Below are 17,206 nucleotides of genomic sequence, written 5' to 3'. Positions count from 1 at the left end.
TGTAGTTGTAACGAATTTCTGTTGAAAGCACTCGAGTAGTGCTTAAAGTGGCACTGACTACCAGAGCACCGACAATTGATTTAAAGCCATCACATCAACAACCATACAAGAGGCAATACGGCAAGAGTTGTATCATCTCATCTCGGAACTGTACACTTATACATACATATATACATACATATGTACTTACATATGTGCACAAGCTTGTACGTGTAACGCAGCAAACTTATGGATGTTTGTGCCTTGTGACTATCAGTAAATTTTCCTTCCACCATTTCCATGCCAAGCAACATTTTAGCCTACGACCATGTTAAGCTCATTCATCAGTCGTAAAGGCACGGAAATTGTAGAAACTGTTAATTTACCTGTACTCCCAGCTGATTTCATGCACACAACCTCACTCATGCAGCCATACGAGTACTCCAATAAGTGCACTACAATACAGGTTTGTGTCAATTCACCTCATTCACTTATGCAAATATACCTACAACAACATGCACACATACTCGTACGTAGAATATTTGGTGCTCCCGCAGTTGAAGTACTTTGTGGATGTTGATCCCGAAATTTATTAACACTTTACAGATGTTCGTTGATGTTAATCAATTACCTAAAACTGCATGAGTTTTCGAAGAGATGAGGCAGTTTTTTTTATAACTATTTATTTATTGATATATTTGCTTTATTGGTGCAGTACGACATGAGCCGTTTCATTGAGCAAGCATAGAAATAATAAAATGCAACACTTTCAAACTTAATCCTTCGTTGGATGCCCCTTTTAAAGCCTTCGGTTGGGCACCCGTGTCTGACTAGAACTCTATGTATTTACAATAGATACGAGTTTTTCGAGGAAGCCTTTCTCATCCTTGTAGACAAAGACGAAAATCTGAAAAATATAATAATTCCAAAGCTAAACGAGTAGTGAATAGAAATAACGGCTGGATTTTTCATACGATTTTCGATGTTTGCAAGGACCAATGTGTTCGACAAGGTCGTTAAAAAGTTTCGTCTCCTTGCAAATACAAAACGTTTCATCAGTTAGCTTCAGATTCTCCAATAAAAGCTGCATTCCATCAGAAATCTATTATAAAAGAACCAATCTCGTCCAGTGCTTTCCTCATTGTTTGCTTTTCATGAAACACAATCAGCACATAGCTGTACAAAAAAAGAAAAGAGTGGTTAATTTACTTTCCATCGTTCATTATGCCAAAGATGTTAAAGACGAAGCAAAAAAACCATCGCCCATTATTTATTATAGTGCATACAAAGCAGACGTCGATTGCATGGATCAAATGGTCTCACATCTCACATCAAAACAGCCAACAAGTCGATGGACCTTTGCTCTCTTTTGCAACATGTGATGCCATAGCATTGGCAATGCTTTGTACCTATTTGCAATGAACCGAGGTGCCCAACCGAAGGTGTAGGTTTTTAAAGTATTTTTTTCGTTCTGTGCTAAGATCCTTTTTAAAAGGTTGTATCCATCAATCGATATATATTTAAATTTTAGGAATCTACCTGGAAGCCCAGGTCGTTAGCTCTAATAGAAATATGTTAAATTTACGTCTAAAGTCCAATGAAATCCTTATTTTGATATTTCCGATAGGGTGATTAATTGTACGCCACCTCGTACATCATTTTGTAAATTTTTTCGACTATTCAGGAAAATCACTTAAAAACTTGTTTTTTTTTTAATTAAATGATCTTAAATGAGCAAATGAAGACTGAATTTTGATATTTTCCATCTTTTTGTCAAGAAGTAGCTTTTATAGGGTGTTTTTTTTAGAGGTTAGGTTTTCAAGTTGGCACTACTTTTTTCGTAGATGGTCTTTTTGACAGCTGTCACTTGATTTATGCTCAGTTTGGTTTGCCATTTCATAATGAATAGACTTACACCTGAACAACGTTTGCAAATCGTGCAAATTTATTACGAAAATAATGGTTCGGTTCGCGCGACGCATCGAAGAAAATTTTGTTCAGCGATGAAGCTCACTTTTTGTTGAATGGGTATGTCAATAAGCAAAATTGTCGCATTTGGAGTGAACATAATCCACAAGCCATTGCTGAGACGCCGTTACATCCTCAAAAAGTCACTGTTTGGTGTGCTCTATGGGCAGAGGGAATCATTGGTCCATATTTCTTTAAAAATGAAGCCGGCCATAATGTTACAGTCAATGGAGAGCGCTATAGAGCCATGATTAATGACTTTTTCGTGCCTGAATTGGACGATGTTGATGTGGACGACCTTTGATTCCAACAAGACGGCGCTACATACAGCCAACGCAACAATCGATTTATTGAAGGAAACTTTTGGTGAGCGCATTATCTCGCGCCGTGGCCTCCAAGATCGTGCGATATTACACCGCTGGACTATTTCTTGTGGGGCTATGTGAAGTCGCTTTTATTTCATCTTGAAAACCTAACCTCTAAAAAAACCACCTTATGTGGTTCTTCTTGCACACTATTACTGTCACTTGCTCTGCAGCGGAATCTGAGAAAATTCTCTTCTTCTTCTGGGAAAATTACACTTAGCAAAAAGAGCCGTGCAAAGGACTGTAGCACCTTTTGTATAGCCAAATTTATATACAAAAGTATACTAGCTCCGGGTTTCTTTTACAATAAATAAACCTTTATTATTAAGAAATTGCTGAAGTTACGCAATTTTATGTTGAATTTCTTGGATAATACAAAAAATAAAAGTTATAGATAATATTGACTATGTCGACCGATTTCAAACTGAGCAGTGCACTATACGAAGATATAGGATCCCAGAAGTGCAATCATATCAAAATAGAACTGATGGAAAGGGAGCCATATTATTGCAGGTTACTTCAGATGAGAGCGAACAAAAGTGGTGTAAAGCAGTTTTATCGGATCGGAAAATTCAGTGACAGTACGCCGCACAAAACCAAGCATAGGAAAAGCATTTGAAATGATGAAGTTAATATGACTGATGAATGAAAATTTAATTAAAAAAATAACGCCCAGATCCTTGAATTCCTGAAGGTATTGCAAGTTACCTCCAGAGAAGTTGTACTGAGTTTTCAATAAATTACGTGATTTTGAAAAATAAACATGGGAGCAGTTTTTTCATATTGAATGAAAGTTGTGATCTCAAGAATCATGAATATAATTCATCTAGTTCGGATTGGAATTTCATCTGCGGTATTCTTAACGATTGAATGAATCTTCAGACCGTCGGCGTATAGTAGAAAGTTGCCGAATGAAAAGCAAGAATGTCATAAACGGAATAAACAGCAATGAACCCAGAATGCTACTTTTGGGTACGCCAGAAGTTGCTAAGAACGATTCAGATTGAACATCATCGAGTGAGACAATGCACCACCTTCGATTCAAATAAAAAAATTTGGTGTAAATACAATCAACATTGGCACAGAAAAGAAAATGCTGAAATACAATACTCACTAAAGACAGCCCGATTTGTAATGTAGAACGACTCTATACATTCTGTCGAAAAATATCAGGAATTGTTAATTTAAAAAGCGCGCGTTACACACATGTCTAATTTTTTTTGCTGGAATGTTGATACAATTGTCCTCTCTAGAGTCCCAGAGTTAAAGCGTGATCTGTGAATTATCTTATTTTTGGTATTTAATTATATCAGTCAACTGCAGGTGTGCTCTGCGATTTTCACTATGGACAAAAATATCGAACAAAGAATTTGTCTTAAATTTTGTGTTTTGAACGGGATTTCGTGTGCCGAATCGTTGAAAATGTTGCCGAAAGTCTATGGTGAGTGTGATTTATCAAAACCAAGGGTCTACGAGTGGTATAAGGCTTTTGCATAGGGCTAAAAAGTCGTGGAAGATTTGCCCCGATTTGGTCACCCATCAACGTCTTCAACGGAGGAAAACGTCGACAAAGTCAAGGAAATGGTGCTGGAAAACCATCATTTAAGTTTGAGAGAGGTAGTTCGCGATTCAATGCGCAACATTTTATATCAATTGGGAATGAGACGCGTGGCTGCTTGACTCATTCCAAGAGAGTTGAATTTCTTTGAGAAAATTCATTGGAATAAGGTGGCTGAATACATACTTGAGCAAGTGAATAAGTGAATTTGGATCCAACGTTTATCCAGCGCATCATAACAGGTGATGAAACGTGGGTATATGAGTTTGACAAATTGAGCCGAAACCCAAAAAACCACGACAAAGTCGGTCCAAAGTGAAAGTAATGGTACTCGTTTTCTTTGAGTGTCATGGTGTAGCGCACTCGGAATTCATTCCAAATGGTTCTACGGTCGATAGGGGCCATTAAGGAGAACTCGCTGAAGGAGCTGAAGAAGATCTCTTCAAAGGAGTTTAAAAGTTGCTTTAATGACTGGACTAATCGCTGGCATATGGCTATTGCTTCGAATGGAGCAAAGGCGACAAAATAAATTTTGATGGTTGAACAATTATTTTGAGTTTTATTGAACAATTTCCGGTACTCTTTTGACAGAATGTATTAGAACGAAAAATGTATTCCAGAATATAAGGGTGAAAAGATGCTGAGATATGGCAAGTGTAGCCGGTGTAGTGTAGTATTTGTAGCCAAATGGAAACAAATGCCTTGTTATAAGTAGGCTTAGTATACGTTTTGATTACTTAACTCATGAAAATAAAAAATAAGAGTTTAAATTGTGGATGATAATCAAAAAAATATGAAATATTTAAGTCTATTACGAGTGAAGTGTACAAGGCCTACAGCCTCAGCAGTATTCAACAAATACAATAACTCATAAACGCTGTTTGTGGTACAAACAGGGCTGTACTTGACCAAACATTTCTTTCCTTGCCTTCATTTCCACTAAAGTGTACAAAAAATGTACGCTATGGTAAGTTTTCTATTTTAAATTTCCGAATACTTATTAAAAAACCCCCCTTCTATTTATCATTACAGAATCCCGTTTTGTCATAGTTTCGAAACTTACCATCTTTACTGCCAGCTTTTATTTCTTCCAACTACTTATAATGGGCAAGTGACTTACCTGTAATATTTCATTGCACACGAATAGGCGCAAACGTGCCGACCAGTCCAGATACGTTTCCAAATTGCACGTTTTCTTCGGATCCTGTACACCGGGCGGACCGCCTGACGTGCTCGGTTGGTCCCATTTTTTCTGCATAGCATCAAAAAGTAGAAAAGAAAGAAAGCATACACGGAATAAAAATGTGCAAATACATAAACTTACGTATGTATGTACAAATGTATAAGTAGAATGAAAATAGGCAGCCATGAAGCACCATAATACCGGAAAAGGCATTGTAAAGAAGAATAGCAAATAAGTTCATTTTACACGCTCTCTGGACTCTGATTCACTGAATCCGATGACGATGCTGACTCCGACTTGAACTCACTTGAACGCATACACACAGACGCACGTGCCAAACAAGTAGACAACAAAGTTACACCGCACTGCAAACACCAAAAGCAGCCTTTCATTGCGAATTGGCGGTCTTACTCTTCCTGTGCGTGTGTGAGTGTGTAACGCGTTGGTCCATATTCGTATGTGAATTTAAATGAAGTGACAACGAACGGTTATAAATTTGTAATTCTTTTAATTAAAAAGTGTATTGGGGATGTATCTGTTGCGTTCGAAAGGAGGCCGCCACTTTAATCAGATTGCATTCGAATTATACAGAATAAGAAAAAAATGTATATTAATTAAAAAAATATAAATAAATTCAAATAAATACGAGAGCAACAGATAAGGCACTGTAGTCGGACTCAAATGCATTTCTGATTGGTTGCGAATTACGTAAGCAGTCTTAAATTTACATTGCCGCTTTTAATTAAATTTTCCTTTCAGCAACGCACACGTACATTCACATACGAGTCCTCTTACGCACCAGTTGCTGAGAGATAAAGACCTAAAAGAGTTATTAATTGCGTTTGGTGAAAGGTTGTGTGTGCGATTACAAAAACGTACACAGTCGTTTACACATAGCAAGGAGTTTCCTAGTAGTTGTAGGTAAAGCAAAGGAGCTTGCGTAATATTGGGTAATCCACATCCAAAAAAACAAAGTGTGTGTGTGTGTGTGGGTAACTATGCTGCACGGTGCACACAAAGTTCCGTAGTTATTCGAAAAGAGCAGTTGAAGAGATAATTGGGGACTGTGTTGCTCTTTCGAATGGGGTTTTTCAGTTGCGGGCAAAAATTTGTTTTATTCTTGGGTACTGGTAACTCCCATTAATTTGCACATATCTATGACTTATAAAGTGAAGTTTTAAAATATGTAAATTGCGCTAATACGCACGCGCATAATGCTACAATTTTCATAGTGTTTTTTTCAAACATAAATTGCAAAAAGTTACAAAAGTATGAACTTATTCGCCAAAATGTGTCAAAAAATCATCAAATTAATTTTCAAACAACCAAAATCGATTGGAGTACTATTTTCTTGATATGAAACTTTGAGATGTTTACTCTCATTCTGCATTAACTAAATTTCTTAGTTACTAAAAACTCTCCGTAAAAAATTTGAAGGTATACAAATTTATGAATGAGACAGCTTTTCTTCATTTCCATTTTTTAGGTGTTTGGCGTTTGGATAAGTATCAACCTTTCGAAAAATTTTCTACAAAAACTTTCTGAAACACATTTCGTTTGAGACCCAACAAGCAGTATTACCTTAAATTTTAATATTTGGAGTTTAGACTTTTGGGTAGTAAATAGGTGACAGCCCTATTGGAAAATATTTAGAAATCAGGGATTTTTTAAAAACCTTTCATTTGATGCTCACATTAAAACTTTTCCTCAATTTAATGCAATTAAATTTTTTTTCGGCCGCCGTAGCCGAATGGGTTGGTACGTGATCACCATTCGGAATTCACTTAGAGGTCTTTGGTTGGAATCTCGGTGAAAGCAAAATTAGTAAAAACATTTTTCTAATAGCGGTCGCCCCTCGGCAGGCAATGGCAAACCTCCGAGTGTATTTCTGCCATGAAAAAGCTCCTCATAAAAATATCTGCCGTTCGGAGTCGGCTTGAAACTGTAGGTCCCTCCATTTGTGGAACAACACCAAGACGCACACCACAAATAGGAGGAGGAGCTCGGCCAAAAAAAATTTTTTACAAATGGCAGCTCACTTTCAGAAATATTTTCCATATTGAGCTTTTACGGAACTCCTTGGTTTGATGCTCGTTTTTTAATATTTCGTCTAACTGCTCATATTAATTAAACAAAAAAGTGCGTGTAGCGTAGTATACATAACAGAAGTGAAACTTTCAAGGCAGGCAAAGAAAGAGGGAGAGACTCGAGAGAGAATGAGAGAGAGAGAGAGAGAGAGAAAGAATACATATCTAAATAAATTCACAACATTTGCAGAGAATTCAAATAGACAAGATTTACAAAAAAATCAAGAGCAAATAGACAAACATATGCAAACATATATCTAATATATGTGCGTATGCAAAAATCTCATCTAAATCTTATGCGTTTATATATACGCATGTATGTATGCATATATGAATACATATGGTGGGACAATGTATGTGCGTAGATGTTTCTATTCTAAGCAAAACAATGCGTATTCATATTATATATACATATGTATGTACATATAACCGCATACACTCACTTTATGCCTCTGCATGCGTATGTTTCCAAAACTAAAATTCTAAGTCTAGCGACTACAAGAACAAAATGCATTAATAGGCGCATCCGTAGCGGCCATAAGTCTAGTTGCCATGGTGCTGAACAGTCTGAAATAGTCGGGGTGGTGCCAAACAGTTTCAACTATTGTACTGTTCAACAAAAAGTCATCATCAAATACCTATATATAAGGTATAGCTCTCTCTCTCCTTTTCCTCTACGTTATATCTTTTTTCTCTCTCGCGAAACGAAAATGCCCAAAACGTTGCATGGTCTTGAATTGTACTCTCCATGCTCGCTCGTCCAACGACGCCTAGGAAGTTTCACTTCAAAATTTTCCAAACAAGTGGAAGTCCTCAAAAAATTTAAAATATTAAGCCTCTATAAACCATTTTAGTTGGACACCTATATTGTAATATTTCTTTTATATTATTAAATAAATTTAATTAAATTTTTTAAACAGACGGCAGTCCCTCAAGAAAAATAATTTTCATATTTAGCTTCTTTGAAACTCTTTGGTTTGATACCTGTTTTGTAATATTCATTCATTTTCTTAGTCTAATTATTTAAAATTTTCAAACAGGCGGCAACGCTCTTCACAAATATTTCTATGTTGCGCTTTTTTGAAACTTTTTGATTTGCTACCCATTTTTTAGTATTTCATTTATGTCTCCAATTTAATTTAAAATTTTTTTTAACAGATGGCAACCCTCTTCAGAAGTATTTTCTGTGCCTGTTGCTGTTGTGTGCCAAACTCCACTAAGCGGGATAAGCGAGCACAGCAATGATGAAAAATTCTGCTCTTTAATTTCTAAATCTACTGATTTGTTGTTGTGTTGCATTTGAAACAGAGAATTTAGAGGTTAAGGTGGTAGAGGACTTCCAAGCAATTTTCTTTTTGGATGAATTTTCTTTCTATTTTGCTTTTTAGCTTTAAGCTACATTTGCATATACTCGTACATATAAGAAAGTCACAATTTTCACTTCGCTAATGCACTTCTTTTATGTAAACTCTCCGTTATAGAAAACTTTACAAAAAATACTTATTTTTGCAGAAGATGAAAGAAGAAATAATGTAGGATTAAAATATTTTGCTTTTACGGCAGAGCTGAGAATGCCAGGTATTTGCCAGTGAGTGGCCGTTTTCCGAAGTACTAAATATATCACTCTCGATTCCACTTTTTCATTTCGATATAATCTTCCATTTGGAATTGCTGGGCATTGAGAGATCCTGTATAGTACTGGAAAATAACTTCGATTATCCTCTTCCCGCCCTACTGACACAAAGGGCGCGGTCCACATAACGTACAGATTTGTTTAAATAAGGATAAGTAAGGCAGGAGTTTTTTAAGGTTCGATATTTAAAGTGGTATCAAAATGGGCTACAGGCCAAAGTGGGCCTCTCTTCTTCCTCATGGCAACCACCTTAATCTAACTTAAAGGATAAGTTAGAGCGCTGTAATATATGAGAGTGATGTAAATTGTTTATCAACAATGAATTATTAGACTTGTTGATTTGTTTTCAAAAGTTGAATCCAATATGATGCAATTGACCTTCGCCATTCAAGCGAGCAAAATTCTGGCCAATACTCAAATTCAGTCTGATGCATGCAGCTAAGCAATCGATAATTAGGCCTCTTGTCTCCGTGCCACCTTGCCACGAGACTTCGACGGTTATTTGGTTTACTTGAATATTTTACTAACTGAATACAGAGATGAAATAAGTTATGTTGAGTCACGCCAGGATCATAGTAACATTAGAGGCAGATGAGTTAGCTAGATTGGCCTTTTCGCTCCAAATTAGTTAGGACAAAATCAACGTATCCATGCCCTTGAACACATGTAGACTTTGAAAAGTCAGACACACCATTACTGTTGCAAATTCCAGCTGGAAACAGTTAAAGACCTGCGCTATATGTAAGAAAAGCGTGGCCCGATTGGGTGGCCGTGAGCGGATAGGTCGCACTAAAAGTCTATTTAAATTAAGTTGGGAGGATTTAAGAATCGTAGTAGGTGTTCTATCTGGACACTGTCTAATAGGAAGACATGCCAGTAGATTAATTCCACCATCCAATGACTGTTGCAGAAGATGTCAGGATATAGAAGACGAATAGACTGTCGAACACCTTCTATGCGGGTGCATGTCTAGAAGATGGTTGAGATTGCTCGGTTTCGCTTTTCTGGACAACATTGCGGATGTTCCGAATCTTAAATTAGCTAGTATAGCCAGCTTTTTAAAAGCGATGGCTTAGAGAGTACCAAGTAGAGTAAGGATATGATAGTTCCGGTGGTATCACAAAGGGCCTCTAACTGCTTCGAAGCACAGCTACTTTCCTTAACCTAACCTATGTTGAGTAACCCAGCACGACCTGTGTTAGGACTAACACAACTATTGAAATTAATAGTTTTTGTAGCCTTAGATCATCTGCAGAATAGACGACGAATACCGAGCCGTGCGTAAACTGGTTTAAAGTACCATTAATCTTTAAAAATGGTTGCCCAGTATTATATTTCACCCCAAATCGCGCAGACATTGCAAGGAGAAAACTGATCGGACTTACTCTCTGATCAATGCAAGAAACTCAGGCGAAACCCTGAGGTGAAATTAAGAAAACTTCCATGCATAGAATTGTGATATTTAGAAACAAAAAGGCTCAGATATTCTGCAGTTCTTCCTTTTTCATAATTGTTGTATCGCTTTCTCGTTTTTCGGCTGCCACACCGAGGGTTATTAAAATAAATTTTTCCCCTTGAGGTAGCTCACAACAGATGCCCCTTCTTAAAAATTAAATCGCCGAACGCTGGCTGTAGTTGTTGGAAAACATTAAATGGGAGCGCGTTTTAGACAATAAAATGTTGAATATATTCAAAATGTTATGCTTCTAAGACACAGTTGTTATTTAGTATTATCTTAAAAACTTTATGAGAAATTTAAATTTTAAGCTTTAAATGCTTTGGTAAACCCAATTTAAGTTGCTGGGGAAAACCAAAACCTTTTTTTTTTTGAGGGCCTACTTTTATGAAACACATTTGCCTCAAAATAGATTTATGGACAAAATATTGTCTCACTCACAAAGTAATCGTGCGATGAAATATGGCATACCTTCTCAGTCAATTTCAGTCAGACTCTCTTGAAGAATGTACCAAAAGTCAATTCTTGTATAATTTATTCTAACAAGTCATTGCAAGAATTCTCTTCTTTAGACAAGATTTATGTCTTCTTGAACTTATAGTCTGATGGCAAAAAATATGTTTCATACAGTTCTTTGAGCCTCTCATTCCATACATCCATTTACCCAACTCTTACATTTCTCAATAAAGTGGCAGCTGCAAGTAAATTCCAAAAGAGAAATTCAATCAATGCGGCAGTGAAATTCGCATGAAAGTTTCAGTTATTGCACAAATCGAACCTTTTTCATGTTGAATTCAAAAAAATTATTGAATGCAGTCATGTGGACTGATTCAAGGCACATATTTGGACAAATAGTTTGGGAATTACCCTGCAGGAATCCACCTGCACTGAACTGGTGCGTCTTAAGGGCGCTTGGAACTATGACTAGTTCGCGTTGTACTAAATTTGACAGATGGGGTGAACCATTCAGGAGCAAAGCGATTCTCGCGAAAAGTTAGTAAATGTTTGGTTTTTATTTCCTGTTTTTAAATTTTTATATTTCAATGGACTCACAAAAAAGCCGAGACGTGTAAATTTAATTTTGGGTCGTAGACTACGGATTTGTACTATATTCCGTACTGGTGCATTAATTGTACGTTGTCTTCCAAGCGATTTATCGACTATTTTTTAAAGAAAAAAGTCTGAGTCTCTTTTGAAACTAAGATTTTTTCAGAACTCAAACCTGAAACAGAAGGCTGTGCATTTTCATTTTAAAGTAAATTTTTCTAATTCTGAGCCCTTTTAACTTAACTTTCTCGAATAAGAAACAGGTTTTGCGTTCACTGCTTTGGAATTTTATTAGATTTGCTTTTTTATTTTTCGGCTATAAACGACCAATTGAAATCTGCCAGCAGAGTGTCGTTTATTTTCCCTTTCACAAATAATTTATAAACCGCTTGATAGGCAATGTAAACTGAAAATCGGTATATTTTGAGAAAATTACCTGATCCAGAAAAAGAGAATACAGATCGGTAATTTACGACCCAAAACTAAATTTACGTGTCTCTTGGCTGTTTTCTTGTGTAACTCTAAAACTTGCTAAAACAGCGTAATTTTTAAATTTGTTGATTTACGCTTTATTGAAATTCGAATGTGACCTAATACAAGGTGGCACAAAATTAATCAGCCAATCTCATTTCTGAATAACTTTTTTATGATTTTGAGTGATGGAAATCTTTATTTTTACCTCGCACGTGCTCCATTGTTTTTCTGATTTACGTACGACTCGATTTGCGAAAATTCTAAATTTTCTGAGAGGGTGATTAATTTTGCCCCACTTTGTCGGGGGCGACAACCTTGCAATATAACAGTGTTCGCAGTTGGAACTACGATATATAATTCTGTAGCACGTATTTTCGTCATTGAATCTATTTTTTTTCCTGCGCGGTATGCAAATTCTTACCCAGTGCAGGTGTTAGTGCGTAAATTTGCATAAATTCAATTTTCCAAAGACAAGGTATGTTATTGTTTAGTAGAATTATGGAATTGATCAAAATAATAAACTTACATATTCATATGTACATACATATGTAAGTGCATAAGGAAGCCATTCCCTTAGTAAAATCAGCCCTAATACTTGTACTTACTCCTACATAGGCAGTGCTCCATCTATTCTTGACACATTTGAAATATGGTATGAATAATTTAGTGAAAAATGCATCAATTTCGGTTTCCTTCGTTTAAAAGTTTTTGTGCTATAATGTAACTTATTGGGTCAATGACCATCAAAAAAATCGAGAAGGTGGTCACCATTTCCAGTGAACTCTTTTCTGAATTTTTTATAATACTTTGGAGCATATCTGGGGTAATGGCGAAGGTTTTACTCGCAGAATTGGCCTTCGGAGAGTCGAGTGTTTGAAGTATTTTATATTAAAAAAAAAGCTAAATATCGCATGCAAAAATATTGTCAAAAATCAACGCGATTTTTGAGCAATTTGAAGCTTACACTTTATTGCACTAAAATTGATTAGGCTGTAAAACTGTATATCCATATGTTTTCTAGAGATTCTCATTCAAATGTCGAAAAACTTACTGACAAATTTTTGAAATTTGTTACATTTTACTGATAATTTTACTTCAAACATCCAAACACCCAAAACGGGTGTACGCGCCAATTACTATAAAAAAATTACTATAAAAAAATAAAATTCCGTGAAAAATACTGTGGATATTGTACAAAGTTGCTGCTCAAAGTGCAATCAGGTTAAAGGATGTTGGCCTCCGGAGGCAATCTCTCTAGGGACATGGTATCATTTTTGAGCAGTTAACACAGTATTTCGTTGAACTTCGTATAGATATCTTTACCTGCAAACTAGAGTTTGAAGGTCGTGTCATGACAATCTTTTCAAATACGCAGGTTTGGATCGAGGGGAGAATCTGTACCGAGGGTTATACCTCTGCCATCACTGATGGCGCCTAGATGGGAGCGGAAGTAGGAGCAAGGGTTTTCTCTAAATCAGTTTATTTATCTATTTCCTTGAAATTGCCCAATATTGCTTGTATTTTTCAGGCAGAAGTTTACGATCCTCCAAGCACGCAGAATGCTTATAACACACAGGAGCGAGAAAGATATCATAATTTTTTTCGATAGTCAAGCCCCGATCATGGCTCTGATAGCGCCATGGTAAAGATCTAAGCTATTCAACTCCTGTTAGGAGGAGACCCAATAACTTGGATGGGCAGGTAACATTTCTCTGATCCTTATTCCAGGAGGTAGGAGCATCGAGGGAAATGAAATGAAAAGGCGTCGATTCAATTGTTCTCAGAGATCTCACATCTGATCATTGGCATCCCCCTTACTGCCGTTAAAGGTGAATTGCAAAACTTGTTTCTCAGGAAAGCACATACCAGATGAAGCTCCATTTCTTTTTGTGCTATTAGGAAATTCTATGGACTCAGTCACAGAACTATTTACACAGGACTCAGATAGTCTTGGAGACTCCTCGGCATTCAATTTCCAACATTGTAGCTGCGCTTACCGATCATTAGACAATTGGAGCTCATGCAGAAAAGCTAGGTTTACTATTTGGACCTCATTGCAGAAGCTGTGGGAACCTTTCAGAGACTTTCTCTGTAAATGTTCGTGCTTAGCAGCTAGACAATTAAGGTTACTGGGTGCTTTTATCTTTGACATCATGGGCAGTGCTCCAACTTAATCCCATCAACCTTCTCCGTTATACCAATAGCTCTGGTTGGAGGTATCTTAATGGTAAAAAAACGCTGCTTTAGTGCTACTTGGCGAGTGCCAGAGTGGTACTTTTAACCATTTCATCTACCTACCTTGTTAAAATTAAAGTGACCTAATTATGAGAGCATTAGTGTATAAAGAAGTATTTGCTGAAAATATAGACAAGACCCTGAAGAAAACTTTAATATTAATGCGTTTCGAATGTAACAGTAAAGCATTGACTTCATTTAGTTTTGGCTATGAAACGTACAGCGGCACTCAGATTTGGCTCAGCGTACCGCACTGTCTCTGGCGTTACAGTCTTTGTGATCAGCGTGGAGATACTCATCGACCACATAGCCCAGACTGAATGCAGCCGATGGGACACTGAACCGAGTGGCAGATGGGCGGCGAAACTTATTCCACCAACAGGCAAATGGGTCCAAAGAAACTTCCGGGAGGTGAATTACTTCTTAACTCAGTTCCTCTTGGGTCACGTATACTTCCGAAGATGCCTATACCTCATGGGCAAGGTAAGCGATCCCAAGTGCATATACTGCGAAGCGCCGAGCGACGATGCTGAACACACGTTGTTTAGTTGTGAAAGATGGCTCGCAGAAGGAGGTGCTCTGAGGGAGCAGAATGACGACATCGCGCTAAGCAAAATAATCAACATCACGAACACGAGTACAGCGGGAACGCAGTAAAGAGATAAATCGAGAAAAAAAATGTAGTCCTTGACACAGTGCAACGAAGCGAAGCCGCACAGATAGAGACACAAGAAGACGACCCTATAGCATGAAAGTTGGCTACAAATATGGTGGACCCAGACGTGGGTGAATAAAATGCAGAAATTAGATCGGGGGAAGGTGTCCCCCAAGAAGGAATTGTTTTAACGGCCACAACACTCGATGCAGTAGACGACGGTAGCTGTAAGTGCGAAGGCATTCCTCACCCCAAAAAAAAAAAATTTTTTTTTCTATTAGGCCTAAACTTCGAGAGAAAACGAAATTTTTTGGAAACAGTCGGACAGGCATATGAACCCTTATTCCATTTCTGGGTAATTATTAAAATCCTGTAAACCATTTGCATAAGGATAGTTATAACTATTTTAATTTTATCGTCGAAATACTCTAAGTACTTCTTACTCACCTTCACTTAATATTTATCATACAGGCTATGGCGGGCGCCGAGGTACGAGTGTATATTAGTATTAATAAAATAGTTTAAAATTAATATTTTTCAAAGCTCACCTGCTTATCCAGCAGCACATTACTACTACATTGCAGAAATTCCTCTGGTCCAATCTGCTTCGCCAGTTTCTTCTCCAGCCGACAAAGGATTTGTGCATATTGTGACGCGGTCAGACAGTCTAATTTGCTGAGTTCGGACTAGAAGACAAACAAACAGTAAATAGCAAATAAATGTATAGATTTTGAATAGAAAATGGGGTCTTCAAATATTTGATTAATATTAATAATTAAAAAAGTTAAAGCTATCTGTATTTGCTCTTCGTCACTCGTGACAAAATATGAAATGGTAATATTAATAACACGGTGCAACAAAATAAAAAAAATTGAAAGAACTCTTCAAGTGATATAGTGCACGTTTTAGGTCAAGACCAGTATAACACAAGACTGTGTTTAGAAAATTCAAAACACCCTAAATTTTTTTATTTATTGTTAAAAAACCGATTAATGGTGTTTTTGATGAAGTAAAAATACATAATTAACTTATTTTTCAATTTTCAATTTTTTATTTGTATATGGTTTTGGGAAGGGGAATGTGCGTTATGAATGTATATAATTCTAAGATTGAACGATTCACGTTCAAAAGAAATTTTCAATAACAAGCTCTGATTTGTGCAATTTTTCCACGTTTTTTTCGATGTGATGGAATTTTTTGGTCATTATTCTCCAACGGGCACCACAAATATAAACATATTTTTAAACTCCAATAAAATGTGCTTGAATGTGCTATTTTTCCTCTTCATACATTGAAAACTGTAAAATTTACGATTTAAAAAAAAAGTTTTTTTCCACATTTTTAAAAATCCAGATGAACCGAGACTGCGAGAGAATACCGCATGACCAATAGTGCTTTACTGCTCATTGTGGCTAATTTTGAAAGACATCAGTTTACATAACTATGAATACATCTAAAATATTAAAACTCATTATAATCCAAGCTTACCTAATCCAAACTGACCAACCAAAGCTTGCATGACACAGCAGAACCGTTTGCAATTTGCTGGTAAGCATGTACAATTTAATGAGTGTGAAAATTCATCACTCTTGAATGATCAAGACCTATTAAAACTTAGCATAAGTGCATCTAACCCAGCCTAACCTAACCTTACCTAAGTGTATTAAGTAAACATAAATCAGAATGTGTGATAAGCGTAATCATTTTTGTTACATCTGCGGAATGTTTGTTGACAAAAAGCATCGTTTGGAATTCCCAAAAAGTAAGGCCGTGGTTGAAGAATATAACCTTCTTTTTGAACGCACATACATTGAAAGTCAGTGGTTTGAACCTGAATATATTTGTTCAATGTACACTACTACAATTAAAAAATGGAGACATGAAAAACGCGACACGCGTCTTTTACCGATAACGATTCCAATGGTTTGGCATTATCAGAAGATCTACAAGCAGGAAGATTGCTACTTTTGTCAGACTAACATCGCAGGTCATCACTACAAAACTCGTGACCGTATAAAGTATGCGAATATTATAACTATCTCCAAACCAGTCTTACGAAAAATCCAAGACGAGCAAACTTCAACAAAGAAGACAGAAGATTCATCTGAATCCAGTGACGGAAATTTAAATGCAGATACATAGTGTAGATAGATCTTATATTCCAATTGTAGCAACTTTAAATGAACGTCATTTAGTATCAAATGAATACTATTGTGTTCTTGTACGAGATTTAGGACTATCTTTTATTTGTAGATGTTTTGAATCGAGTACACATAGAAGTACAATGCAATCGGTTCAATTGTGTTACGCAGGGTTCTATTTAGTGAAGTGAGATTATGATAAATTATTCAAGGTTACGTCGAGCTTGGATAGGTTGGCATTGCAAACTAATTAAAATGACTTTCTTTTGCAATGCAGAAAAGCAACAGAATAGGTTCGATTGTCTCACACTATGTACGGTTGCATTGATTTCGATAACGTTAGGTTAGGTGAGGTTTAGTTAGGTAATACTACGTCCGGGTAAGTCAGCAAATTGCAGAAGTAAGTCAGCAAATTGTGTTACTTT

At 36.5% G+C, this 17,206-nt stretch overlaps 1 protein-coding gene across 1 annotated transcript in view; it reads right to left on the bottom strand.

Annotated features, from left to right (window-relative positions):
* LOC129248830 (uncharacterized) overlaps positions 1-17,206 on the bottom strand; it is a 243,814-nt gene that overhangs the window by 122,897 nt on the left and 103,711 nt on the right. Inside the window, exons 6-7 of the mRNA XM_054888441.1 lie at positions 15,189-15,326; positions 4,991-5,122 (exon numbers count right to left, since the gene is read on the bottom strand). Of these exons, the coding sequence (XP_054744416.1) occupies positions 4,991-5,122; positions 15,189-15,326 (270 nt within the window). The remainder of the gene's footprint in view (positions 1-4,990; positions 5,123-15,188; positions 15,327-17,206) is intronic.

Source organism: Anastrepha obliqua, chromosome 5, assembly GCF_027943255.1.
Source record: "Anastrepha obliqua isolate idAnaObli1 chromosome 5, idAnaObli1_1.0, whole genome shotgun sequence".
In the NCBI taxonomy this organism is placed as follows: domain Eukaryota; kingdom Metazoa; phylum Arthropoda; class Insecta; order Diptera; family Tephritidae; genus Anastrepha; species Anastrepha obliqua.
The sequence above is the reverse complement of the archived record's forward strand: the minus strand, read 5'-3'. Positions and strand labels throughout refer to the sequence as shown.